Genomic DNA, 26283 nt, shown 5'->3' with positions numbered 1-26283 from the left:
TGTCAGGTATTATACTAGGTAATTTACATAATTATTTAATCCTTTTGTCAAACCTGTGACTTAACCCCTATTATCCCATTTTACAAACAAGGTAACAGTCTCAGAGGTCAGAGAGGGCAAGTAACTTTCCCAAGGTCTCACAGCTAGTGAGCAAACCAAGTCAGGTATGGATCCACCAAACCGCATGGCCTGAGCATCACCCCGGCCTGGGCCTGCGGGATCCTCCTGACCCGGCACTCACAAGCGTGCTGAGCCACTCACGAGGGGTGCTTCATAGCTTCCAGGATCTCGGCCAGGGTGGAGGACGATGTCAAGGAGCTTGCCACCAGCTGCTGAGAGCTGTAACACAGAGTGTCTGGTCAGCAGAGGAAGAGGGCGCACACACACGGTCAAGAGCTCGAATCTCAGGAACTTCACTTCTTATAGAGCTGGGAACTTGGACAATGCTGACAGTAAAGACGTTCCAGCAAGTTCTGGATAGCTACATCCTGGAGGTATCTTACAGGAGGGTTCTACTTCCAAAGTATATACATTAAAAAAAATACAGAATAGCTATGGGGATATAAAGTAGCCAAAGAACTTACATGCATGACCCATGGACATGAACAATGGTGTGGGGGGTGCTGGGTGGAGGGGGGCAAAGAGAGAAAAATTGGGACAACTGTAACAGCATAATCAATGAAATATAGTTTTTAAAAAAAGAATTCAAAGTGGTTTCATGTCCACACTTGGTTATTCTTTACAGGCGCCTCCCTTTTCAATAATCTGCCTCAGGCCCCAGCACTTCCAAGAACTGTCCCTGGTCTGCTGGACTGCTCTGGGTGTGGCCAAAGGCCTTTCACGCATCTTATCATCCGCTCTTACCAGAGAGCACTAGGTAATGTCTAGGAACTTGGGAGACGGTTCCCAGTACCATAACCTTTCAGTCGCAGGGCCTCTCTCTAGCTTTTCTCAGCCTCAGTTTCCTCATGTGAAAACTGGGGATCGTACTATTCCTGTCCTTCAAGGTCGCTGTGAGGTTAGTGTGTGTAAAATACCATGCATAGGACTGATATACATGAAGTCCAAATCAGTAAACATTACTAAACATAATCATGATAGCATCAACCCTTTGAAACTCAGAGGTTCAGCAGGTCCAAGAGCTGGGAGATATCAGAGTCCAGATTTGAAACCAGGTCTGGTTGACTGCAGAGCCCAGAGCTTTCTATCACTTGCTGCCCGAGTTCTTTCTCAGTGGTAAGAGGGTCCCTTAAAACATGCATAGTACTCAGTAACTGAGCCCAGATCACTGGGCATGGGACACACATGGCCAACCACCATTCACAATCAGGTTCACCCAGAAGCTCCTCAAGCTCCTGGAAACCTCTCCCTTCCCAGGGCCCACCAGAGCATTTCAGAACCTCAGGGGTAAGCCTTTAAAGACCCTGGAAGTGAACTTTCTTCTAATGCCCGAGTCCAGTCCCCACTATAAGCGTCTGAATAGGAGGCTGTCCCATCCGTGTGAACACCTTCAGTGGCACAGAACTCAGCTCCTCGAATTGGTCTATGTGGCAGTACCAATTGCTAGGAAGTTCTTTATCATGAAACGGCATCTGTTGTAACTTTCAGTCATTGATCTGATTCCTGTCATTTTTGGTCTTCTCGTCTCCAGCTTAAACATCGCCAGTTCCTCTTTTCTTCCAGAAGCAGAAGAAAGCCCGCCAGCCTACCCCCACAAGCACTGAGGGAACAGAGAGACGCACTCGCTTCCTATGAACGAGGCGGCCCCTCCAATCTCCGCCATGGCCAGGGCCAGAAAGCCAGCCAGGATGGGGATTTGACCTGGAAAGACGACAGAGTCTGGAGAAGTCCAGGCCTGCTTGTGCCTCCGAACTGGTCTTCATCTCTACTGGCCAGGGTGAATGGGCTGCAGTGCGTGAGACATGGGAAAAACCAGCCCCGAACGTGTGACATAAAGGAAACAGAGTGACTACTGACAGCGGCCAGCTAGGCAAGCTGCGCCACAGGCCTTTTTGTTCTCGGGCGAAGGGAACAAAAAGCCAAGGGCTGCTCAGTCAGTGCCGTGAGGCAACAAGAATAGACTGGCAGATTATTATAAAGCAATTATAAAATAAAGGACATAAAAAAGTTTCCCAGATTTGTTCACGGTATAAAAAGCTGGGGCACTGCCCTGGCCAGGTAGCGCGGTTGACTAGAGCGTTATCCAGATGCACCAGGGTTGCAGGTTCAGTCCCTCAGTAAGGGCACAGAAGAGAATTGACCAATAAACGCATGAACAGGTGGAACAACAAATTGATGTTTCTCGCTCTCTCTACCTCCTTTTTTCTAAAAATCAATTAAAAAAAACAAACAAACAAAGAAAGCAATTAGGTCCAAGCAGCCTCTTTTTCCTTTGGATACTCAGAAAAAGGAACAGTATGGCTCTGCTTGGCCACAAATAGTGACTCATCCCCTATTTGTTCATTTCCTCAAGTGGCATATACTGACTGTATGCAGTCACATGCAAGGCCTCATGCCATGGGTGCCGTGTTGAACAGGACACACTGGCTCTGGGCCTCCTTCCCAAAGTCCACCCCTGTGTGGTGACTGGCACTGTTCTGTGCCGCTGTGGGAACTTCTCTGCTATTCTGTGAGGATAGTGAGCCCCAGCACACCGGTACTGGTAAGAATTGAGAGGCACAGGTCTCCAGATACAACCCAGGGCAGAGTCGGTGCCCTGGACTCCCGGCCTCTGCAGCCCAAGGTTACACCATCCCCGCTGCCCCGGAGCCCAAGCTGGCCCTTCCGAATCTCACCTGCTGTCACTGGGGTTTGTGGAGGTGAAGCCCTGTTCCCCCAAGTTCTGGGAGTTCCCAAAGGCCTGGCTGTTGCCTCTGTCCACGGATTGGCCTGTGCTTACCCCCAAACTGGAGCCATCCAACACCGGGATGGCCGTCTGGTCCACAGACACCTGCAGGAGATTTTAAAATTAATATCCCCCCAACATTCTTTACGACTATTTACATTTGTGGTCCTCTTCATCCCTCTCTCACTCCCGGGCCCTGGAGGAAGAGCTAACGGGATCTAGGAACAATACTTAATCTTGGGTGTGCAGTCTTCTATCAGAACAATGGAAATTCCTGCGCTCCAAGCCAAGGCCAACAGACCACCATTCACAGTAAATCCCCAAGACCAGAGAAATAGCTCTGGCACCTGACCCAAACCATAAGGTTTTCACTAAATAAAAACTTTCACAGAAAGTAAAAAAGTCAAAATTGTCCCTTATGATGAGGTTGGGAGGACGGAGAGAACACAACGAGACGGACGGGTGAGTCTTGCAGCAGGCGCCCTCCGCTGCCCATGGCTCACCCTTCCCCACCCAGTCCTCCTTTCCAGGCTCCAGGGGCGGTACGGGCAGTCTCCTGTCTCCCCAGGCTCAGACCTCAGCGCCTCTGATAGCTCCAGCTTCACACTAAAGAGAGGCCTCGTCCCCTGGCGTCCCCTGGCGTCCCCTCTGCCCACTCGCCTGCCTGTCCGAGCCATGCCATCCGCCACTCTCAGAGGCTCACACGGGCTCCGCCCCCAGGGCCTGTACCAGCCTCCTGACTGACTCCCCCGACTGCAGCCTCCCCTGACCACCCTGCCCACCACCCACCTCCATTTTCATCTTCCAGTCCCACCTCTCCATTCCCCTGAAACCCTGTGAGTCTGCCCATGAGTACCACCTCGCAGGGCACGGCGGGGCTTGCACAAAAGCCCCAACCTATGACCCCACCACACCGCCCACCACTCACTCATGTGTACTTTTCTAGCCAAACCAAACCCTGTATGTTTAATTGTATCTATGTGCTCTGTCCCCCTGAGATTCCGTTCCCCAAAATCACAGGCTAAAACCCATCAGTCTCACAGGGCCATTTCAAATGCTGCTTCCTTAGTAAAATGTTTTCTGAATTGCTCCACCTCAGCCGCCAAATAGAAGTCATCTTTCTCTCCTCTTTGGACGTCTATGACCCTCTCCTGGTAGCTGCTGGATTTTGGTGTCATATCTGTCTCACTCCCTTTATGGGTCCTAGAGGGTAGCACTGTGGCCTGCTCACCCGGAAAGACTGTACCCCACAGCAAGTACCTGGGAAGAATGGTAAGCTTTCCAAAGCATTGCTGGAAAAATAGAAGACTCCTAATCCCTCTCACATGGGACTAGGAGTACTTGGGTACTTCCAAAATGGAACCTTATACTATCAGATATTTTGTTAAATAATGTAAACATTACTTCTTCTAAGACAGAGCATCTCAACCTTGACATTATTGCCCCTTGGGGACAGATAAGCCTGTTGTGGGGGCTGTCCTGTGTAGGATAGAGAGCAGCACCCCTAGCTTCTACCCACTAGACGCAAGTAACATTCCTCTTATCATTTCCCCCACCTCAGTTATGACGAATAATAATGTCTCCAGATGTTACCAAAGGTACCTTGGGAAGCAAAATTGCCCAAAATTCTGAACGAACCATTTTGTTCTTCTATAGCAGGCTCAATGATGTGAAGAAAAAAAACAAACAAACCAAAAACCACATAGACTCTGCTAGCATGATAAACACACGGAGAAATGCGGCAAGAGGCAGCTTGCAGTTACCAATCACCACCTGCTTCTAAGCAGCAAAACTTAGGAATGGGCCCTACCCCGTAATTTTAAATTAGAAGAAGCTAATGGGGGACTGTTCCCAGCTCTATGCTGCTTTCTAGGTCCCTTTAAGGGGGTTCTCTTTCACTTGTACCTGAGAACTGCCTCACCAGCCTAAGCTGAAGGATGTTACCAATATTTACATGATTTCTGCAGTTGTATTTTAGTAGAGATGTGGTTAAGGTGTTATCCTCTGAATCAGAAATTGGCAAACATTTTCTGTAAAGGACCAGATAGTAAATATTTTAGGCTTTGTGGGCCATTTGGCCTGTGGCAACTACTCAATTCTGCATGAAAAAGCACAAAAGCAGCCACAGGCAATGTAAAGAAATTGGCATGGCTTTGTCCCAATAAAACTTTATTCATAAAAACAGAAGGTAGGCCAGATTTGCCCATTTCCTGACCCCTGCTCTGCATCCTACAATGTCTATCTTTCAGGAGGTTGCACAGAAAGGCATTTTGCCCAGGTCTTAACACCAGGAAAAGGTATGCTTCTCCCAGGAAGCTGGTTTGTCTTTATTTTATGACCACTCTGAATCCTGCAACAAATGTTTCCCACTTTCCTTTGGCTGGATTTAGCATGAAACTCTGAGTACCTTGTAAGACCTCACATTATGTCCTATCGAATTTTTTCTTTTCCTGAATTTCCCTCCAATGTGAAAACCTAGTCATATTTTTATTCTGGAGGTTGTGTTTACTTCCATAATCTATCAGAAGTAACTTTTTGGAATAAGACCAGTGGAAAACAAAAAGACAAGGATGGCTCAATGGAGAGAAGGCTGTTTTCTCACACAGGCCTGGAAAGAGCCAAGCGGAGGGAGGTGCTTGGTCGAGGACGTATTTCATCTTGGAAACCTTGTTCCAAGTCTTCCTCACAAACAATCCCATTCAGCTTATGCAGGTACTCCCTCTCCCAGGAGGTGGAGTTTAATCACCACCTCCTCTTTTGGGCGGGCTAGATTTAGAGACTTGCTTCAAAAAATAGAGTATAAAAAGGGAAACACAGTAACTTCATAGTGGAGACGGCTGTTAAATCTTATGTCACCAAGTGATGAAGATTTACGTCGCCGGTGATGTTGTGTGAGCCTCGTGTACCCCTGATATGATGTGAGGAGAGGCATACTTCACCTCTGAGAGATTCTTTTCAAAAACCCTAACTCCAGTCTAACCATGAGAAAAACATGAGACCAGTCCAGATTTGGAGACATGCTACGGTATATCTGGTCAGGGCTCCTCATGACTATCAAGGCCACAAAACACAAGGAAAGACTGAGAAACTGTCACAGACCAGAGGACACTGGGGAGACAGGACCACTAAATGCAATGTGGTACCCTGAATTGGCTTCTGGAACAAAAAAAAGATATCAATAGAAAAACCGGTGAAATCAACACGATGTGACCATTTGTTCTTTTATATTATTCATTTCCATCCCCCTTTGCCATGGCCAAAATCACAGATGGGAATGTGCACCTCTGAGACCAAATTCAATGTCACCTGCCCTTGGAACTTAGTTGTGGCCCGATTCCATCTGTTCAGAGCCGAGCAGAAGGCTTCTGCTGACAGACAGACATGCATGGGCTGCAGAGTTTGACTGACCTGCGGGTAGAAGGCAGACGACGCTGTGCGCGGGCTGCGGACAAACTCCATAAAGAAGGCCCCGTCCTGAAGTCAGAGGAGGAAGCAGTGGCAGCAGCCGGTGCAAGCGCGCGAAGGAACAGAATGTGGACCAGTTGTGAACCATCAGGGGAAGGTGAGGGGTATGAAAGAAAAAAAATAAAAACAAGGAGGGAAGGAGAGAAACAAGGGCACATGAAGGGAATGGGGGAAAAAAGAGAGCGCAAGAGATCCACCCAGGAAGACAATATCCAAATGCAAAGCATTAGCAGGAACTTGCACCTTCTTGAGCAGAACATCCCATCGTGTGGGAGCAGGCACCTGGGTTAGAAGGTGAGTCCAAGCTCCCTCAGGTCTCCTCAGAGCCTGGCTTGGATGCTTGCACTCTCCCACATAGCTCTGAACTTCCTTCAGACCTATGCCAAGGGGCAGGGAAAAGGCCAAAGAGCAGCTTGGCGGGGGTGGCAGGGAAGACGACACTTCAGTGGTCGCTTCCTGGCCTCCCGCCTGCCAGAGTGAGCAGTAGCGCTCTTGGAGAGATACACAGAAGCTTGAGGTTTTCAATTCTGTCACTAAACATGGAAGCCAGGTGGGAGAAGAGGATTCGATGCAGGAAAAGTTCTTGCCTAATTTTCTGAGCAAACAGGGGACATGGAAGCAGGAATACCTTTTCCTCCATAGGTTGTGTACCAAAATCACCGAGAAGCTGAGACCTACATAATGTCAGATACACATGCACTCGCGGGGAGCTCTCTGAGGCTGTCTTCCTCCCCCAGCCTACTCCTGTGGGGTTCAAGTTCCCATGTATTTGAAACAAAAATGACACAGAGGACTTTTCCAAAGATACCTTCTGCTACCTTTCTTAAGGTCAAGAAGGCCTCTCTTGTCCTGTCAAAATGTTTTTACTTTTTATGCATTATCACTGAAATTCAGAAATGGCACTTGATAAATCTGAAAGTCTGCTTTCCTACAGCTTTTCTTCAATTCTATAAGTAAAATCACTGAACTATGAGGCTGTCTGTTTGATCAATACTGTTGCCATTTTCCAAGAGCCACTATGAACTCAAGTAATAAACCATGAAAATACGTGGCTGTAGAGTTGCAAAGTCAGGTCCCTTCCATGCCTCCCAACACAGGATGCTGACGGGAGACATTGTCAGGCATTTCTGAGTATGTCAGCCAGGGTTCTTCACCTTCACTTCTCCACCACATGGGAATCTATATCGGCACAACTGAGAGCCACCCATCTGGATTTTAGTGTTCAGATGGAAGATTAGGAGAGTGTTCTAAACAGCAATGTGATGTTTGGTTGGCGGCACATTCTAACCTTAATGCTTGTGGCTCTATAATTTCTCTGCCTTGCGGTCTTGTCCCTGGCACTGTTTCTAATCCTTAAGGATGGCAATGAGCAGAGGTCAAAGCTAGTGGTCAATACACAGAGTACTTGTGGATTCTCGTTGTTCCATCTGTGCTCCTTCTCTGCCAGGATAATCAGAGGGGCTAGTACTGCTCAGATTTATGTACGTGTACGTGAGGACAGGTGAAAAGCCTCTATCTTGACCAGAAGGTCATTCATTACACACCGACTATCCTTAGAAATGTCCCTAAAGTCACTGCCTGGTGCTAGGGCAGCAAACTACAGCCTGCAGGCCAAAACCGGCCACTAGTTTATTGTAGCCTGTGAGCTACGAGTGGGTTTTAAATGGTAATGGAAGTGCCTGCACACAAGCCTTGATCTTGCCTCTTGGCCCACAAAGCCTGTATTTATCAAGGTTTGCCAACCCCTGATGTATAGATTATACAACCTGCCTATAGTGTTGGTTATACTTTTTCTAAGATTTTAATCCCTTTATCCTTATAGTCTAATTCTAGTAATTTAGAAAAAAAAAATCAGAGATGTGGTCAAATAATTCTCTGCAATGATGTTATTTGCAGTATCATTGATAATTGCAACACACTGTAGAATTATAAAAATGTATTGAAGAATTATCAAAAATTATTTTTAAAAACTAGACACTATCCACATTTTGAACAAAAAAGGTGAGTTATAAATGAAGGTCTACTTATATGATGAAATAATATATAATTATTTTTAAAAATCATTCTTTTGAAAAATACTTAACGATATGGGGAAACTTTCTGACATGCAAGTAAAATAAATAAATACATAGGTGGATACACAATTTGGCCACAATTCTGAAAAGAAAATACATCTATTAAATAAATCTCCTTCATTTCTTAGTAATAGAACCTTGATAAAAGAGCATACAATCAGCTCACCTACCACATCAGAATGATCTCAGATTCTGAATTTCCAGGAGGATTTGACAGAGCCAAGGCTATTGGTCTTAAAGGATATAAAAAGCCTGACCTACTGAGTTTTCAGCCCCTCTGCTGTACTTGCTACTCTGTACAGAGGCCTGAAGCCTTAGGTTTGTTGTGTGTGTGTGTGTTTTTTTAGGAGTCTGAGCAAACTGATGGGAATTTCATTATCAAAAAGTGAACGCTCTGATCCTGGAATTTTGCTGGTAGGGAATTAAAAAAAAGAAAAACAAAAACAAAAAGAAATAAAAAGAAGAGTGAACTCTCATGGAAGATGCTTCAGTAGCTTTCTACCTACCCTCCAAAAGGCCCAAAGATGTGGCTAAAGGAAAACCAGATGGCCAGTTTCAAAGCTCAAGCCAAGTCTTGGGCCTTGATCAATACTGTTTAGCTTGACCGTTTTATATCTGCATTTATCTAGCTGTTAGCTTCATTACAATGGTGAGCAGGAAAGTTCCTCAGTAAAAACAGTAATGCTTAAAAGGGCTCAGGGTAGCATCCATCCCAGTCCTCCGCGCATTTGGTCCTAGCCTGGGACGGCTCTCCACGCTCCCCTCCACATGGGGTCTCTGAGAGCATGCTCCCTGCCGCAGTGGTCTCCTTTACCTTTCGCGGGCTGTCCACGTAGGTAGGAGTCATGGCAACGCTGCTGCTCTCAGATGGCTGGGCGGAGCTCTTGCCACCATGCACAGCTGCCTGCTGTTCTCCCAGACACCTGAAAGCAGGAAAACATGTGACTGTGGTTTGCTCAGAGCCCCCTGATGAAGGACCCACATTAGCCGAGGTAACATGAAGACAGCTCTGTCACCGTCATCTTTGAAATACACACTTTTGCTTTGTTTCTCCTTCAGGCCCTGCACGATACCCTTAATTTCATTCATTGTCCTGAATGAATCACCAGTCCTCTATGGTAAATCAGAAAAACTGCCCAATTTATAAAGCATCTTGGCAGCATTTGGTGCTTACCTATTACTTTGAAAAGACAAGTGACATGGTTTGAGTGACTCCATCCATAAATACCACCTTTTGAACTATCTGGGAAAGACTTGTTCTCAGTGTTTATTAAATATACCAACAGAAGCACATTTTGAAAATTAGGGCTGCATTAATGTGTGGCATAAACTAAGCCAGAGAAACGTGCTCTTTATACATTTGGAAGTCTTATATGTTAATATTTCAAATATGCATATTTATATCCCTCCTCACCAACAAAAACCACATGTATCTAACAGACATTATCTCATAACATATGACAAGTACGGTTCTCCTATGACCTCTCATCCCATCCTGGTTCTGATGTACATAAACGCACACTTTCATGTTTATTTTCCTAATTTTTTTCCACACTAAAATTAACTATAAACTATTATAACTTAAATGCTCCCCAAATTAGATTGTTTTACTATATCACAGAGTTTTTATTTGGTAAGTCTCAGAAGGCTCACATTATAGTCTTAAATGCTTCATTATGATGTAACATGTACTTCCCATGGTGGACACTGCGGGGTGCCACCCAGATCCCTCTGCCACAGCCTTGGTGTCATTGTAACTGGGCATATTGTCCAGGTGGCTCTGCAGTCTGTCCCTTCAGGGACAGTCCAGCTGCAGAGCAGCCTTGTGCAAAGCGCTCCTCCCTCCCCAGGGTGACCACAGGCGATGAATGATCAGTGAGCGGGGGCAAGGCCTGGCCATGTTGGTCCAACAGGCTCATCTCTGAAGGCTGTTCCAGCCCCAGAGTGCAAGCGTGGTGGCCTGAGGCTGTCAATGGGCTTTCACACATCTCAGCTTCTTCCTCTGTCCATTCCTGCTTCTCCCCCCACGCCACCCCCTGCCCCGGTGTCGAGCCCAAGACTTCCCTTTACAAACATCCAACATGTTAAACTCTGTCTCTCTCTGCTTCCCTGGGGAACCCAATCTGTGACATTTCTCTAGTCTGGAATCCTGACATGTTCATTATGGTGAAGAAATGTCATACCAGGGATTAAAAATCAGTTTCCACAATACCTGTTATCCCCTCCTTTAAAAAGTTTTTATTATGGAAAAATCTCAAACATATACAAAAGAAGGTAATATAATCAACCCCTGTCTACCTAGATCCCCAAATTATTTATTTAGAGTCAATCCTGTTTCATCTATACCCCTACTTAACTATTTTAATTATTTTAAGCAAAACTCACACATGACATTATTTCATTCACAAACACTTCAGTATATTGCTGTGTGTCAAAAAGAAAATAAGTTGAAAGAAAAACATAACCACAATTTTATCACCACACTCAAAATTTTTAGAAAAATTTCTAATACCAAATATTTCTCCAATTATCTCCAGAAATTTCTTTACAGTTTGTTTGTTTAAAACAGGATTCAACTAAGGTCCCTACATTGCAATAAGTTGTGTCTCTTAAGTTTCTTTTAGGCTGCAAACTCCTTTTTATCTCTCCTTATTCCTGCAATTTATTTGTTGAAGAAAGCAGCTCGTTCATCCTGTAAATTTACGCAGTCTGGATGAGCTGATTATATTCCTTTATTGCTTATCGTGTTCCTCTGTGCCCTGCACTTTCTGAGAACTAGAAATTATATCAAAAGGCTTGAGCAGATTTATGTTCAATTCTGGGCAAGAGTTCTCCCTGTGTGTGCTGTGTACTTCTGTCTGGAGGCCCATAATGTCTGGCAGTCTCTCTTTTGTGATGTTAGTTGCCAATGATGATCTCTGCTAGATCTACAAGTTCATTAGAGACCACGCATGGTAATATTCTACCATCCTTCTGTGCCTATTAACTGGAATATCAAAAAAAGAAAAACTTCCCCACACCAATTACTTGGTTACTCTGAGGTATAATTCATATAGGAAAAGCAGAGTAAACGCTCGCTTCCTCCCCTCCTCCGTTTACACTGCTGTCTCTCTCCCACATCACAGTTGTGTTTTCCTCTGAGCCTCATGCACAATCGCACACTGTGACATTCTCCTGCACTTCCTGAAGGGTGAGTGGCAGGCCATGACTGGGAGGGCAGTGGCAGGAGGTCTCAGTTACCCCTCAGATGCATCATCTGACACACATGTCAATCCTCATTTACTGAGTTGCCACGATGACCCGTAGACTAGGACTCATTGATTGAGACCCTGTCCTTGTCCTTGGAGGCTCCTTGTCTGATGGCTCAAGGGAAGGGGCTACCACAAAATGACCAATTATGTGTATTGCACACGTATACACGTAAGGGCACACTGCTTTCTGCCGGGAGGGGAGGGGCGAAGCCCGCCGCCTGGTGCCTGCTGCCCGGACTCCCCACAGCCACGCTGTTCACGGGCACGAGGCCAGGATCCGGGGGCCGCTGCCTTCCAGGAGAGCCTGACAGAATGTACCTGCTACAGAGCAAGACTGCAAGGGAAGCAGAAGAAATAAACACATATGGTAGGATGGTAGGACCACAGGTGAAATTTATAAAATTCTTTTCCATATTGTTTGCCATAATAAATAAAATTGGATCGGCTTGGTGCAGAAACAGAAAAGCACACAAATAAGCAACGCTGCGTGAGTGAATGCTGTATGAAGGTCCGCTCCCTCTGCTCCACTCCAGCACTGGGAAACGCACCACGTCTCCCAGAACAGTCACCTGGGGCAAGGAATTCACCCCAGTCTCTCCGTTCTGCCTCTTGCTCAGGGGTTAGCTGGGAGCCTTGCCCCTCACTCAGGGACACCACCACCCAAGCTACCCCTTCCTCTTCCAGGCTGAGCAGAAACAGGCTCCTGGGAGCATATTAAATGATGACTCACTGACAAATTAAAATAAGATTCCCCCATGCCCAGCTTCACACCCTTCCCAGAAACATATGTTCCTTGTTCTTTTTTCCAGCAGGAAAGGCCGATGACTAGTTATAGGGAGAAGCTGCCAGGCAGAGTTCTGGGGTCTTCCCTTGGGCACGTGAAGGTGTTTTCTGAAGAGGACCCAGTGCCCTCAGTAGTGAGCCCAACCTATCCTAACTCTCCTCCTCTCATTTGCCCCCGGTCACCCCACTGCGTTCTCCACTCTTCCGCCTGATCCCTTCCTTTCCGTGCCATTGTCACCCTCCATCCGGCCTCGGCAGCCTCTTGCCTGGACCGGCGAGAGCCTACCAGCGGGTCCCTGCCTCCTGGGCACACCCACCAGACCTTCCTTCGCGTGGGGCTCATCTCTGAACACATCACTGCTGGCAAACAACTGAATGGATATTTCATGATATTAAGGAATTGCCGTAACGTTTTAGGTAAATGATGGCATTATAGTTTTTTTTTTAAAGAGCGCTTATCTTTCACAGATACATACTGATATATTACAGATGAAGGACCATGTCAGGGATTTAATAAGAAATAAAAAAGGAAGATGAGAGCAAGTGGGATATAAAACAAGCTCAGCCATGAGGTGATAATCATTAAAGCTGGTGATGGGTGAGCAGGGATTTATTATACTAGTCTGTCTACTTTTTCAAATTGGTTTGAAATTTTCCAGTATAATTAAAAAAAAGAGTTTCAAAGGATCTCTCTTGCCATGAGGATGTGTAAGGACAGCCCAAACCCAACTTCCCGCACAGTCTCCCTAACGGCAGCCCCACTATGCCCCAGGTTCACGCCCTGTAACTTTCTGACGCTGAATGTATGCAGGCTCCTGCTGGGCACAACACGGACCCTCACCCCAGACCGACAAGGTCTCGTCCCCTCTAACGTCCTGCATGGGGACCCTTGGCATCCCTTTCCCCACCATTCGCGTCCACGGTCTGCCTGCTGTGTGCCGGGCACAGCGCATGGCCTCTGCCCTCCGCGCACAGACCAGTGCGGGGAAGAGGAGTAAACCGGGTGCGGCCCTTGGAGGAGCACAGCCGGACGCAGGCCCAGGACGCTGGGAAGCACGGAGGAGGCCTGATGGGCTGGGAGGGCCGCGGGGCAGGGACCGCTCCCCAGAGCAGGCCCCGCCTGCTCATGGCAATGTTTTCTCCTCCTCTCCAAGTCCCACTTTCCCTCTATAGAAACGCTTCCCTTCCGACAAGGCCAATTTAAATCCTGCCTCCTGTGGCGCCGTCCCTGTCCTCCCAAGCAAGATGTGGTCCTCCCAGTATCCCAGTGTAGCACTTACTGTTTATAAAGAGACCATGCACCCAAATGCCTGGAGAAGTCGGTCAGTTAGCATGACTGAGGGTGCAAGACAAGCCCAGGAACAGAGGGCGGCCTGGTCTTCCGGTAAAACCAGAGGGCAAATGTCCATTCTAAAGTGCCAGCCTGTCATGGCTGAGTATGACCGTGGACCCAGCGTTAACTGAGCCTCCGCTATTGCAAGCAAAACTGGATTTTATATATTATCTATAATATAATTTTTGTAGTATATTATCTATAATGTTTCATATACTACATAATATAATCATGCATCTTGTTATGTACACTAATACTTTTTTCATATAAGAATTCATATAAAATCCAGGTTTTTATATGAAGTCTTCAAAGTAAAAAAACTTGGCTCAAATGTTTAAAAAACATTTTGTGTTTTTAGGGCATAGAAACTACTTACTCTGTAATGGTGACTACATGTCATTATAAATTTGTCTAAATCCACAGAACGTACGACACCAAGAGGGAACCCTGACATAAAAGAACAATGGACTTTGGGTGGTTATGTGTCAATGTGGCTTCATCAGCTGTAACAAACGCACCGCTCCGGTGGAGAATGTTGCCAAAAGGGGAAGATATGTATATGTGGGGACAGGCTATGTACAGGACATCTCTATACCTTCTACTCTATTTTCCTTTGAACCTGAAACTGCTCTACAAAATAAAGTCTACTAAAAAAAAATAAAACATGCAAACTAAAAAACAAACACACTCTGTGAGCCAAATCAAAGGTATCCATAGTTCAAATTAAGCCCAGACTGCAAGTTTATAACTTCTGGCCTATATCATGTTATTCAATACTTACCAGGTATTAAACCAGCTTTCTTCTCATGTGAGTGTATTTTTGTATATTATAGACTCCTTGCAAAAAGAAATCACATTTCACTCCAGTTACAACAGTGGGGCATTGAAAACGCTCAGGGTCTATGGGGTGGGGACAAGTCTCTCTCCAACCAGGCACTTACTTCTGACTGGCCTCCATCTCCAGCAGGGCAGACAGAGCTGAGGTTCCCTTCTTCCCAACTGGGGGGCCGGCTGACTCCAGGGAATGTGTGGAAATGGGTCCAGTCATCTGTAAGCCTTTCATGGTGGTCCCTTTCTAAAGCAGAGCAAAGGAGACAGGGCCATCAGCCCGAGCGGGCCCCTCAGTGGATGCCACTCATGCCCCAGCACATGCTGCTACATCTGTTATGCGTCAGGCTCTGAGAGTCCACTTAACTGAGGAACATGGGTTCTTGGTATTCAGGAAATGCCAGAAAACTGCTTTCCACTTAAACTGAAGTTCCCAAATGCCTACTGACTCAAAACAAACTGCCTCTCTGAGGTAAAGTACACGTATCATCTCAAGTTACTCTCATCACAACCCTGGGAAGTAAATAACGTTAAATCTAATTTACAGCAGAAAAAATTGAGTCTCAGAGAAGTTAAACAACTTATCCCAAATCCCACTGGAGCTAGAATTCAAACTCCAGTTGCCTGACTTTGCAAGCTCTCCTGGAAGTGATATGTGTGCAATCGTAAGTGATACTGTATACACAAGGCAGCTGAATGGGTTAAAGAACAATGAACTTTAGGTTAAACACACACACACACACACAGGCACAGACAGGCGCACGCGCACACACACAAATGAAAATGTGGTCTGTGATCAGCGCTGCTCAGCAATGAAAAGATGTGCACTACTGATACATGTGACAACTCCGGATGCTCTGGCAGCCTCAAAATGTGGCACATTGTAAGATTCCATCTATATGACATTTGCAAACGACAAAAGTATAGTGATAAACAGATCAGCGGCTGCCAGGGATTAGAGATGAGGGAAGAATGTGGCTATAAAGGGTGACATGAGGGAGATTTTTTTGAGTGATGGAAGCTATTCTGTATCCTAATTACGGTGGTCATTACACGAGTCTGTACATTTATAAAATTCACAGACCTGTACACACACACCGCGGCTGGGCGTCCTCAGACCCATCACATAGCCCCCAGGAGCCTCAGTGTCCTCACTGGGTAGTGTGTGGGTGCATGAATGTGCCCAAGTGCGCTAGGAACTCTAGAAGTGACACAAGCAATATTGCTGTTACTACCCTCCCAAGCAAGTATCTACTCAGCAGTCCTGTGCCACATCACAGAAGCAGCTGCACTCAACACGGGGTCTCGCTTGGGGAGCACACGCAGGAGCTGCGTCCTCAGGTTACCCTGTGCCACGGAACATCGCCCAGCAGCAGCCTATACCCAATCCCTCCCCTCCTCACCCTGCCCCGGAGGAGAACACGCCGTTTGGGATTTAAGATAATGGTTGGACAATTTAGAGTAAATAAACCGGCCAGTACGAGGTCCCTGAGATAGGAGGAGACAGTTCCTGAACCCCAGCCCAAGCCCAGGCCCCAGGGGCCCGCAGAACCCTCACCCGCATCATGCGATCTGAGCGGTGGCGCCTGCGGATCCGGTTCAAGCCCTCCACGAAGCGGATGAAGCCATCCAGGAGCTGCCACTCCTCCTCGTCTGCCCGGGGCCGGTCCCCATAGATGTCGCAGTGGGACTCCCCCTCCGTGATGCGCTTGGTGGCAGTGACGCAGGCTGGCAGCAGCAGGAAGCGGGTCCTCCAGAACTTCAGGGACTCAATTAAGCTGTGGGGAACCAAAGGAAGAAAAGGGGTGAGGAAAGGTAGAGGATGAAAGCACTTCCGGTGACCACACCGTCTCACCCCCTCTTGGAAGTCGGTGTGTGAGGGCCCTTTCTCCATGGGGTGTCACGTTTCAAGGCTTCACTTAAAACACAAGCTCGCTGTACATCCATGATAATTTAAAAATAAATATTTAAGAAAGGAAAAAAAAAAACCAAAAAACCCCACAGGCTCAGAAGTAAGAACTTGAAGACTGCATTTACTTTATATTCCAGAGATGCGCCTGGGCCCAGTGAGGTTGTGGCTTTTTAATCATCACAACCACAAATCATGCATAAGAAATTAGAAACAAGACACCACAAGTCGTCCAGAAAGCGTTAAGAACATGATCTTCGTTGACATTCCAACAAAGAGTGCATCACCACCAAGATTTTTTGCTGTCTGCTTTCATGTAGTAAAATACACATGACAAAGTTCCCTGCTTTAACGATGGTGAAGTGCCTGGTTCAGGCGCACTGGGTGCACCCGCTCTGCTGTGCAGCCGTCACTGCCCCCGCTTCCGTCACTGCGTTTTTAACCCAGAGCAGATGTGCATTTGTTCTTCCATGTTTTTCTAAGACAGACATCATTTTATAATCAGAAAAAAAAGGCCAGAAGTCTTCAAACATGGACACATCTGCCCTGGCAGATGGCTCAGTTGGCTGGAGTGTTGCCTTGTACACCAAAAGGATGCGGGTTCCATCCCTGGTTGGGGTACATATGGGAGGCAACTGATCGGTATTTCTCTCTCACATCAATGTTTCTCTCTCTCTCTCTTTCTCTCTCTCTCCTCCTCCTTCTTCTTTCTCAAAAATCAATAAATATATCTTTAGGTGAGGATGAAAAATATATATGTGGATACAGCAAGGCAGCCAAAACGCAAAGCCAAAGCAGGCCCCCTGACCTGAAGTCCTCAGAGCCAGCTGAGCAGATGTACTGATCCAAGTAATTCCACTTGTACTCCTCCAGCCGCTCATGGGAGAATTCCACCCAACAGGACACGAACTCCGAGTCTGAGTGGGAAGGGCAGAGGCTGTAGGTGTAGTGGATTTGGGCAGATTCGTAAGGGTACCTGAGAACAAAGGGATATGGTTAGAAGTCCAAAGAGAATCTTTCCCAATTCCTCTCTCCATTTTCAGTCTCCGAACGCTTAGCACCGTTCTTGGCATTCAACCCTCCACCACAGTAACCAACTCGTCCCCAGGGACTGGTGACAGAGTTCTCAGATCTTAACTTTCTCATTCTTCTCGCCTTACATTCTTCATTTTTACTTGGCTGGTTAAGAATCAGGTCAAACATTATAAACTGAATCAAATCCGTTTTGGAAGTATGGGACCTATAACAATAAAATGACCCTAGAAAACAAAACAGTCACTCCAGAAGAAAAACCAATCATCCAGCCCCCTCGGTCTGAGCTGTGTCTGACACACATAGTTCAGTATGTGAATAAAATTCGGGGGCAGTAGCTGAAAACCTTAAACATCCTAGGACTCACTTGGGAAGGTATCGTGTCACTGTGATCATCTTGTCCTTCAGTGTCACTTTGTGAAAAGTTCTGCCCATACTGAGCCAGTACTGATCCTCCTCCTCAGGGCGGTTTCGGGACACAAGGCCTAATAGAGAAAAAAAAATCATTTCCTCCATTTGGTTGAAGGTCATTTTGTTAACAGACAGTTGCTTCTTTTCCACATAGATTCAGAGAAGGAGAAACAAAAGAAGCAACACTTTCTTTTGAGAGGCAGTTTCATGGAAAAGCATTATCCTTGGTTTAAAAAAACATGTCCTGAAATTGGCAGATTTTTCTGTTACTGAACCAACCAGATTAGAGGCTGGGGCTGATGATAGATAGCCCCTAGATGACACACTCAAACCTGATGTTGTTCTAGAAAGTTCTAGAGGTAGTAACAGGCTGAGAGGTGAGGTCCTCACACCGGCGTGGCAGCTAACCTAACTTTCTGATTCCCATGATTAGCTCCCACGATTCCCACATGGCTATACCATGTTTCAGCCTTAAAGAACCACTTATTTATTTGCAGTAATTTCTTTCTCTAAACATTTGTTCCTGTTGCTTCCTCTGCCTTCTCTTCCTGGACCACCATCAAAAGTCTATGGATCATTTAAGGTCACTTCCAAATGCCACTCCTCCTGGAAAGCTCTCAGACCTCATCAGCAGGCTGGTTTCTACCCTGTAGGTAGCTCCACAAGTGCATGCTTCACGCCCTCACACACTAAAGGCTCCAGGAGGCCAGGGCCCAAGTCTTCTTCATCTTCATATTTTCTGTAGCACCTGGTAAAGTGCCATGCCCACAGTAGGTATTCAAAATGTACTCACTGAATTGAGTAAAACACTGAAAAGAGGAAAATAATGCAGAATCAAGAAAGTAACAAGCTTTCAATGGAGTAGAAATAGTGCCTCAATGAGCAGACAAGCCAAGACAACTCCCGTGATCTGGAAATGAAACAGACCCTCTTTCAGCTCTGAGACAGAGTCACACAGTGGCAGGCAGGCTTGTCAGCAGAAGACAGGATGGCAGAGGTTGAAAGGACCTTCACTGTGAATTCAGAAATTTCCCAGGTGATGGTTAGGGAACGGCAGACAGGCTGCAAATGAAAGATGCCAGGTTTTGACTCAGAGGACCCTGGGCTAAGCCCCAGTGTTTTCATTCGCCAGCTGTGTGATCCTGGGGCCCAAATCTCTCCGAGTCTCACTTTCAGCTAGAAAGAGAGCTTGTCCCAATCTCGGCATTCTTTCATTCATGCAACAAACATCCTGCTGGTTGTCAGGAAGACAATGTTATGGGATAACGTTCATGACCATCTACTAGCATGGTGCCTATACCCCGTTCCTAATTAAGTAGACCACAGCTATTTTTGTTTTTATCCTGCATGGCACTCTTCACAATCTGTGATCAAATATACCCTTGTGGTTTATTAGTTTAACATCTGTCTCCCCAGTAGATTGTAAACTCCAAGGGCAGGGCCGATGTTATTCTATTCACTAGTGGAACAGGGTCCTGCTCACAATCAGTTTTTAATAAATCTGCATCTGGTGAGTAGCATAGGTCACTTATGGAGGCTACTTTTCCAGTAATTATAATAATAATGGTACCATTTCTCTTGCTATAGAAATAAAAGCAACTAAATTTACCAAAGGAGAAAAATAGCCAGAAAGGGTACAGTCAGGAGAGGAGCCTCTGGCCATCTAGCCTTGACATAAGCCTCATGAACCAGCCAGAAAAGAAGTGGACACTAGAGGAATTACAGGCCACTAAGGGACATCGATCAGGGAAAAGCAAGTAGGCAGCCTGGATGGGGCCACTAACACTAAAAGCAAAAGCAAATTCATTCCACTCCTCTTGAAATAAAAAATAAAACTCTTCACATGGTCCTAGGAGGCCTGGGTCTCCTGACATTTCTGGCCACATCTCTGGCTTACTCCCTAAGCTCCACCTCACCAGTCTTCTCTTTTGGTGCCTGGAAACTGTCACAATGCCACCTACTTCAGGGCCTTTGCAACACTAATCGCTCTGTCTGGCATGCTCTTCTTACCTAATCCTGCCCTCCATCCTCCGCCAGCTCCTCTCACTAATAACTCCTGCACGTACTGCGTGTCTCAGCTCAAACATCACCTTCTCTAGGAAGCCATCCTGAACCCTCCAGATCAGATCAGGTCCTACGTTAAATATTCTCACAGCCCTTCCCTGGCTGGTGTGGCTCAGTGGCTTGAGCACCGGCCTGCGAACCAAAGGGTCGCTGGTTCAATTCCCACTCAGGGCATGTGCCTGGGTTGTGGGCCAGGTCCCCAGTTGGGGGTGCACAAGAGGCAACCACACATTGATGCTTCTCATCCTCTCATTCTCCCTCTGTTCCTTTCGCTCTAAAAAAATAAATAAAATCTTTAAAAAATATTTTCACAGCCCCTCGATATTTTCCTCACAGTCTTTATCACAACATGGGATTATATTTCATAGTTTGACTGTTATTTTTCCCCACTGGGCTATAAATCCCCCACAAAGCAGGAGGTTCAAAAATACTGTTGAATGAGTGAACAAATGATTGAGTTCACACATTTATCAACCAATATTGTTGTAGGCCAGGCACAGTGGTCTCCATTGTAGAGGTTTAAAAAAATGAAGCTAAAATAGTCCTGGCACTCAAAAAGGTTATTATTCAGTAGAGTCTAGAATATGAAAAGAAGGCAACATACAATAAGAATCACAAGGGGCTTTCAAAGAAAATCCACAGGGAATCCAAAGCTTCATCATAAACAACAGGACCTGGACCACATGACCACTAAGCTCCCTCTAACAAAACCGCACTTCCCTGATCCTGTGGCCAGAGGAGGTTTAATGGAGCCAAAGATGACCTGAGATTTTGAACTGGGTGGTTAGGCGAAGATGGAGTCTCATTAGCTATAAGGAGGAAGCAGAAGATCAATTGTTCCGGGAAGTGATCTTGCTGCTTTCTGATTCCAGGCACCCACACTTAATTTTCTCTGCTTGAACTGCTTTAGAAGAGCTCTCCAGAGTGTGGCTCTAGCTCAGTTGGCCTCACTGAGTCTCTGCCACTTATTAGCCTCTGTCACTCACGGATGACCCATTCTTGCTACAAGTCACTAAGCTTCAGTGACAAATAAGAAATGAATCCACAATAGGAAAAAAAGAAGTATAAGCTTCAGGTTTAGGTAACATCTGAGAACCTGCTGTGTCAGGTACTGCGTTAGAAACAAGTACAAGTTTCTGGGTCTGGAGTATTCACTGTGGACTTTGACACTGCAGTCATGGCTCAGCTGCCTGCTACTCTGAGCTGTTGCTCAAGCTAGGCTGTAACACTTCTGAACTTGGTCATATTCTCTTCCTTAAAAGGAGAATTATAGCCCTGGCTGGCGTGGCTCAGTATATGGGGCACTGGCCTGAGAACCAAAGGGCTGCAGGTTCGATTCCCAGTCCGGGCACATGCCTGGGTTGCGGGCCGGATCCTCAGTGGGGGTTGTGCAAGAGGCAACCACACACTGATGTTTCTCTCCCTCTCTTTCTTCCTCCCTTCCCCTCTCTAAAAAATAAATAAATAAATAAATTTTTTTAAAAAAGGAGAATTATAGAGGAAAGAGAGTTTTAAGATAAATCTCTGCCTAGTGGAGACTTTATTCCTCCTGTAAAGTAAAATTTAGAAAGAAAAATTTGTGTCGAAAACAGTTATTCCTAAGTGTATCTATTCCCTACCATATCGAGAGTCAACTTGCACAAATTTAGTAGAAAAAATATATATATAAGTCCAAAAAGAAAAGCTCACCTCGGCTATACAGGGGACTGCTGCTCAGCGGGGGCGGGACGACGGGATTGGCTTTCTGTGCCTTGGGCTGCACGATGATTTGATAGCCCTGCATGAGGCGCTGGCAGATGAACTCTTCGAACACCTGCTGCGCCGTCATCGGCACACCCTCCTCATCCCTCCTGCAAAAGCAAATGATTGTTCACATGAATATGCACACTTCGTCCAGGGCAGTGACACTCAGAGTCCATAGCCCCATCCTGTCCTTTGCTTCCACCCCACAAACCAGCCCTGATACTCGTTCTATGATGGTTCATAAAACGAAGAGTTTGTAAAACTGTTTTCAGAGAAAAGATCAAGAGGTGGAAAAAAGAAGGCAGGTAATTTGATGCCCAAATGGGTAACCTTAGAAAAGAAGATCAGTACTACCGTAAAAAATATGAGGAAGGGTCAATGAGGAGGAATAGTTAAAGGAGGCAGGCCAACAGAACCACAAGGAAAAATGAACAATTCTTGCATCATAAAATTTCCCAAATGTAAGAGGGCAGAGGTTTGAAAATTCAGTGTTCTGATGCACCTGTGGCCAGGCCCAGGCTCCCCACAAACCCCTTCCCACAGACACCAACCTGTCCATGTCCGCTTCCGGGAGGAGGTCATAGCAGCCCTCTGTGTAGTCGTTCTGCAGGCCCTGGCGGTCAGGGAAGTAGTCGGTGGTGAGAGGGAGGCAGGCCGGAGTAGTGAGAGACTTCCAGTCCACTCCAACTGTGCAACAGAAGCCTGGCACTACAGGGGGAGCAGACAGTGTCAGAACTGCCTCATGTAAATGGCGGAAACGTTCGTGTGGTCACCACGGCAAGCGTGGAAAGTGGGGGGCAGGGGGAGGAACAGGAGGGGGGCGGAATTCATGGTGAAAGGTGATAAAATTTCCAGGCAAGGGGATGGGGAGGGAGAAAGAGAAAGAGAAAGAGAGAAACAGTGTGTTAGACAATGCGATGCGCGTGCTTATCCAATCCCATCATGCAAATGGGATTCACAGCTGATACTTTTCATTTTCTGCTGATCGTGAGCTACAAGCTGCAATGCCAAGGAGGTTACTGCAGGGCAGGCGGAGTTACACATCGAAGCAAATCGCACTGTAAGAGCAGAAGAGAGCTCAAGCTGGAGCCTCTCCTGAGGGCTGCAGAGTTGCCTGGGTGGAGAAAGGAGGCGAGCTCAGCTGGATTTTGGAGCAAACAACACACGGTAGCAGAATTTAGGAATACTTTCAGAATTGCAAAAATAAGCCACAGATCCAAAAGGGTAGGAGGAGGAATCAAGGATTCTGGGAAAGGCCAGAACTTTAAGAGACTGAGCTTAGCAATCTAGAATGGAAAGCTTCAATTGGTAGAGTGGGCCTGGCCACACAGGCCTGTCCAAAATTGCCCGCTCTTTGGTTAAAGCAGGGCTGCTCCAACTCAGCACTACTGAGATTTTAGACTGGATAATTCTTTGGGGGCAGGGAGGGCACTGTTTTGTGTATTGTAGGATGTGGAACAGCATCCACAGACTCTCCTCACTAGAGGCCAATGGCATCTCCTGATTGTGAAAACCAAAATGTCTACAGACATTGCCACATGTCCCTTGGGGGACAAAAATCATCCCTAATTGAGAATCACTGAGTTAAAGTAATAGGGGGATTATTTCTTTCCATTATTTAAGAATATTTTTCAGATCTCTATATGAGGGAGCAATATGAAAAAAAGACACTCCATGCCTTTGCCTCTGAGTCCCAAGTGAGATCCTCATATGCCTTGCCTTTGCACAGTGCTGTGTGGCCTTTAGTGTGGTACACCTCTGTTCTCCCATCAGCCCTCACACCACCTCCTCGGAGAAGGTGTGGTGTTTTCATCAATTCCTGTAAACAGCTGAGCCAGCCAAACCTCCCTGGTTACAGGGAGGTTACAGGACCCAAACCCTCTCTGTTCAGGAATCTTTCCACCACATAGACAGACATGCACTAACCAGTACACCTGAGTCCCACTGCACCTGAGGTTTAAGGACAAGAGAGGACTTGTGTGCTCAGTCACAGCAGGAAATATGCCCCATGCAAGACCACTGCCTTGGGGGAGATGATTTTACCTGCAATGGCGCCTAACTCCATGGTCTACACAGGTCTTGGGGTGATTCTTGGTTTGTTTGTTTGAATGTTATTTTATTGTGGTAAGAACACTTAACGTGAGATCTACTGTCTTAACAAGTTTTTAAGTGTACAATACAATATTATTAACTTAGGCACAATGATGTACAGCAAATTTCTAGAACTTACTAATCTTGCATAATTGAAACTTCATGTGCATCAGTTAGCAACATCCCATTTCCTCCTCCCCCATCAAATGTCTAGCAACTATCATTCCACTCTTTGATTCTATGAGTTTGACTATGTACAGGTCTTTTTTAACTCATCAACACTTTAAGAATTCAAAACACAGCCCTGGCTGAGTAGCTCAGTTTTTTGGAGCATCGTTCTGATACAGCAAGGTTGCTGGTTCAATCCCTGGTGTGGGCACATGTAGCAATCAACCAATGAATGCATGAATGTGTGGAACAACAAGTCGATGTCTCTCTCCCCCTTCCCCCCAATCAATAAATAAAAATTGCTTTTAAAATAAGAATTCAAAACATAGCCCAGGATAGCCTAATTAATCACCCCAATTTTTCTATATGGCAAACAAAGAGCTGAGCTTATTCCTACTTGCTGGTTAGAGTTCGTAGCCGAAGACAGACACCTGATCGAAGGCACAGCAGGGAAGCCAGAAACAGAAGATAGTTATATCTTACTACGCTCTTAAATCGTTCTGAACCTCATCAGCTTCCTGATTCTCAGAATTATAAAAATCTTTCTGAAATGTTTTCTGCTGGCACACACCAAGACAAAGAATCTTTAAAACAATTTTAAAAGATTTTTTTAAAATTTATTTTTAGAGAGAGATGAAGGGAGGGAGAGAAACATCGATATAAGAGAGAAACATCAAGCAGTTGTCTCTCATACACGCCCTGACTGGGGACCAAACGCGTAACCCAGGCATGAGCCCTGACTGGGAATTGGACTGGTAACCTTTCGCTTTGCTGGACAATATCCAACCAACTGAGCCACACAGGTCAGGGCAAGAGACAGAGAATTTAAAAGTCTGGTCCAAAATCCCCTGGTGAGAAAGGTTTCCAATTCTTAATTTAATGATGTTCTTTCACTGGGAAAAGAGTGTGGCCTCTTTTCTGACTCCAGTATCTTCAGCCCTACAAGGACCTCTGAGGAGTTTCCACTTCAGAACCATTAAATTAACAATGATAAACACAGATTACTAAATCCAGAGCTGGGTTATAGAGAAGCAATAGGCTCATCTACTCATTGATGGCAGCTTTCTAGAAAATAATCAATCTGCCAACTGTACTTTGGAGAATATATTCCAAAGATTTGAACCAAAAGAAAAAAATACATCTGCTGTACCATGCATTATATCTACATTATATGCTATAGCAAAAAACTAGCAACCACCCAAATGGCCACCCATAAGAAATAATTACTTTAAGCTAATCTGTTTGATTTTGCCACAAAAAAATGACTTGTATGAGGGACCTGAAGAAGTAGTGAAAGGGCTGTTAAGTTAATCATAATGAGGGCAAAATGACTCAGTGATATATAGCCATTGGTCACAGCTTAGCAAAATATAGTCAGTCTACCAAGTGGTAGGATTTTTTCCTGGTATTTTGCTATTGTAGATATGTAGATGTTCTCTTACACACAGTTGACCCTTGACCAACACCGGTTTGAACTGTGCGGGTCCACTTACATGTGGGTTTCAAGGAATACTATAAGTGTATTTTCCTTATGATTTTCTTAACTACATTTTCTTTTCTCTAGCTTACCTTATTGTAAGAATACAGTACATAATACATATAATATATAAAACATGTGTTGTTTATGTTATCAGTAAAGCTTCTGGACAGCTGCAGGCTATGGGTAGTTAAGTCCTGGGGAAGTCAAAAGTTACATGTGGATTTTTAACACACAGGGGTCAGTGCCTCGAACCCCCACTTCCTCTAGGGGTCCACTGTAATTAGTTGTTTCAGATATTTCAATAGAAAAGGATGTTAAAACAAATGCAACCCAGTCAAACATCTTCAGCTACAGGTATGTGAATAGTTCCAGTTCTTATTACTTCTTTCCAACTTTCCCCCAAAGCCATCATTAGGTATTTAAGGGCTAAGGCCAGCTCTGTATTGGCACAAAAGCCTCGTGAAAATTCTGTTACCCTTCCTGTGCTCCTCTCAGTCACATTCCAGAAGAGGTCACTTGGCCGCCCCTTCTCACTCTCCATCTGAGAGGCTGAAGAGCCTTCCCTCACCCCAATGCCTGCTGGGACATCCCCCAGGGCCATGTGGACTTCCAGACCATTCTGTCCCCACAGGGCTCCCTCCTGCTTCCTCATGCTGTGACCACCTCACGCCCCCACCTCTTTTCCACCTTCCCCAGCTGGCCACCCCCTCTTACTTGGTTCTGGAGAGGTAGAAACACTGTCCTCTAGAGAATCCTTATTCTGGGTCCTAGGATTCATACCTATGGAAAGAGGAAAACAGCTTGT

At 45.9% G+C, this 26283-nt stretch overlaps 1 protein-coding gene across 1 annotated transcript in view; it reads right to left on the bottom strand.

The window, feature by feature from the left end:
• The window catches only part of DEPDC5 (DEP domain containing 5, GATOR1 subcomplex subunit), a 91640-nt gene that overhangs the window by 18560 nt on the left and 46797 nt on the right, over window positions 1–26283 (bottom strand). The window contains exons 25-35 of the mRNA XM_054594411.1: window positions 26193–26258; window positions 22291–22447; window positions 21686–21846; window positions 17889–18006; window positions 17298–17465; window positions 16139–16358; window positions 14694–14827; window positions 9200–9308; window positions 6254–6319; window positions 2796–2950; window positions 262–339 (exon numbers count right to left, since the gene is read on the bottom strand). Of these exons, the coding sequence (XP_054450386.1) occupies window positions 262–339; window positions 2796–2950; window positions 6254–6319; window positions 9200–9308; window positions 14694–14827; window positions 16139–16358; window positions 17298–17465; window positions 17889–18006; window positions 21686–21846; window positions 22291–22447; window positions 26193–26258 (1432 nt within the window). The remainder of the gene's footprint in view (window positions 1–261; window positions 340–2795; window positions 2951–6253; window positions 6320–9199; window positions 9309–14693; window positions 14828–16138; window positions 16359–17297; window positions 17466–17888; window positions 18007–21685; window positions 21847–22290; window positions 22448–26192; window positions 26259–26283) is intronic.

This window comes from Pteronotus mesoamericanus, unplaced genomic scaffold, assembly GCF_021234165.1.
Source record: "Pteronotus mesoamericanus isolate MK-2021 breed Mesoamerican mustached bat unplaced genomic scaffold, CSHL_Meso_final scaffold_507, whole genome shotgun sequence".
In the NCBI taxonomy this organism is placed as follows: Eukaryota; Metazoa; Chordata; class Mammalia; order Chiroptera; family Mormoopidae; genus Pteronotus; species Pteronotus mesoamericanus.
This window is presented reverse-complemented; position numbering and strand designations above follow the sequence as displayed.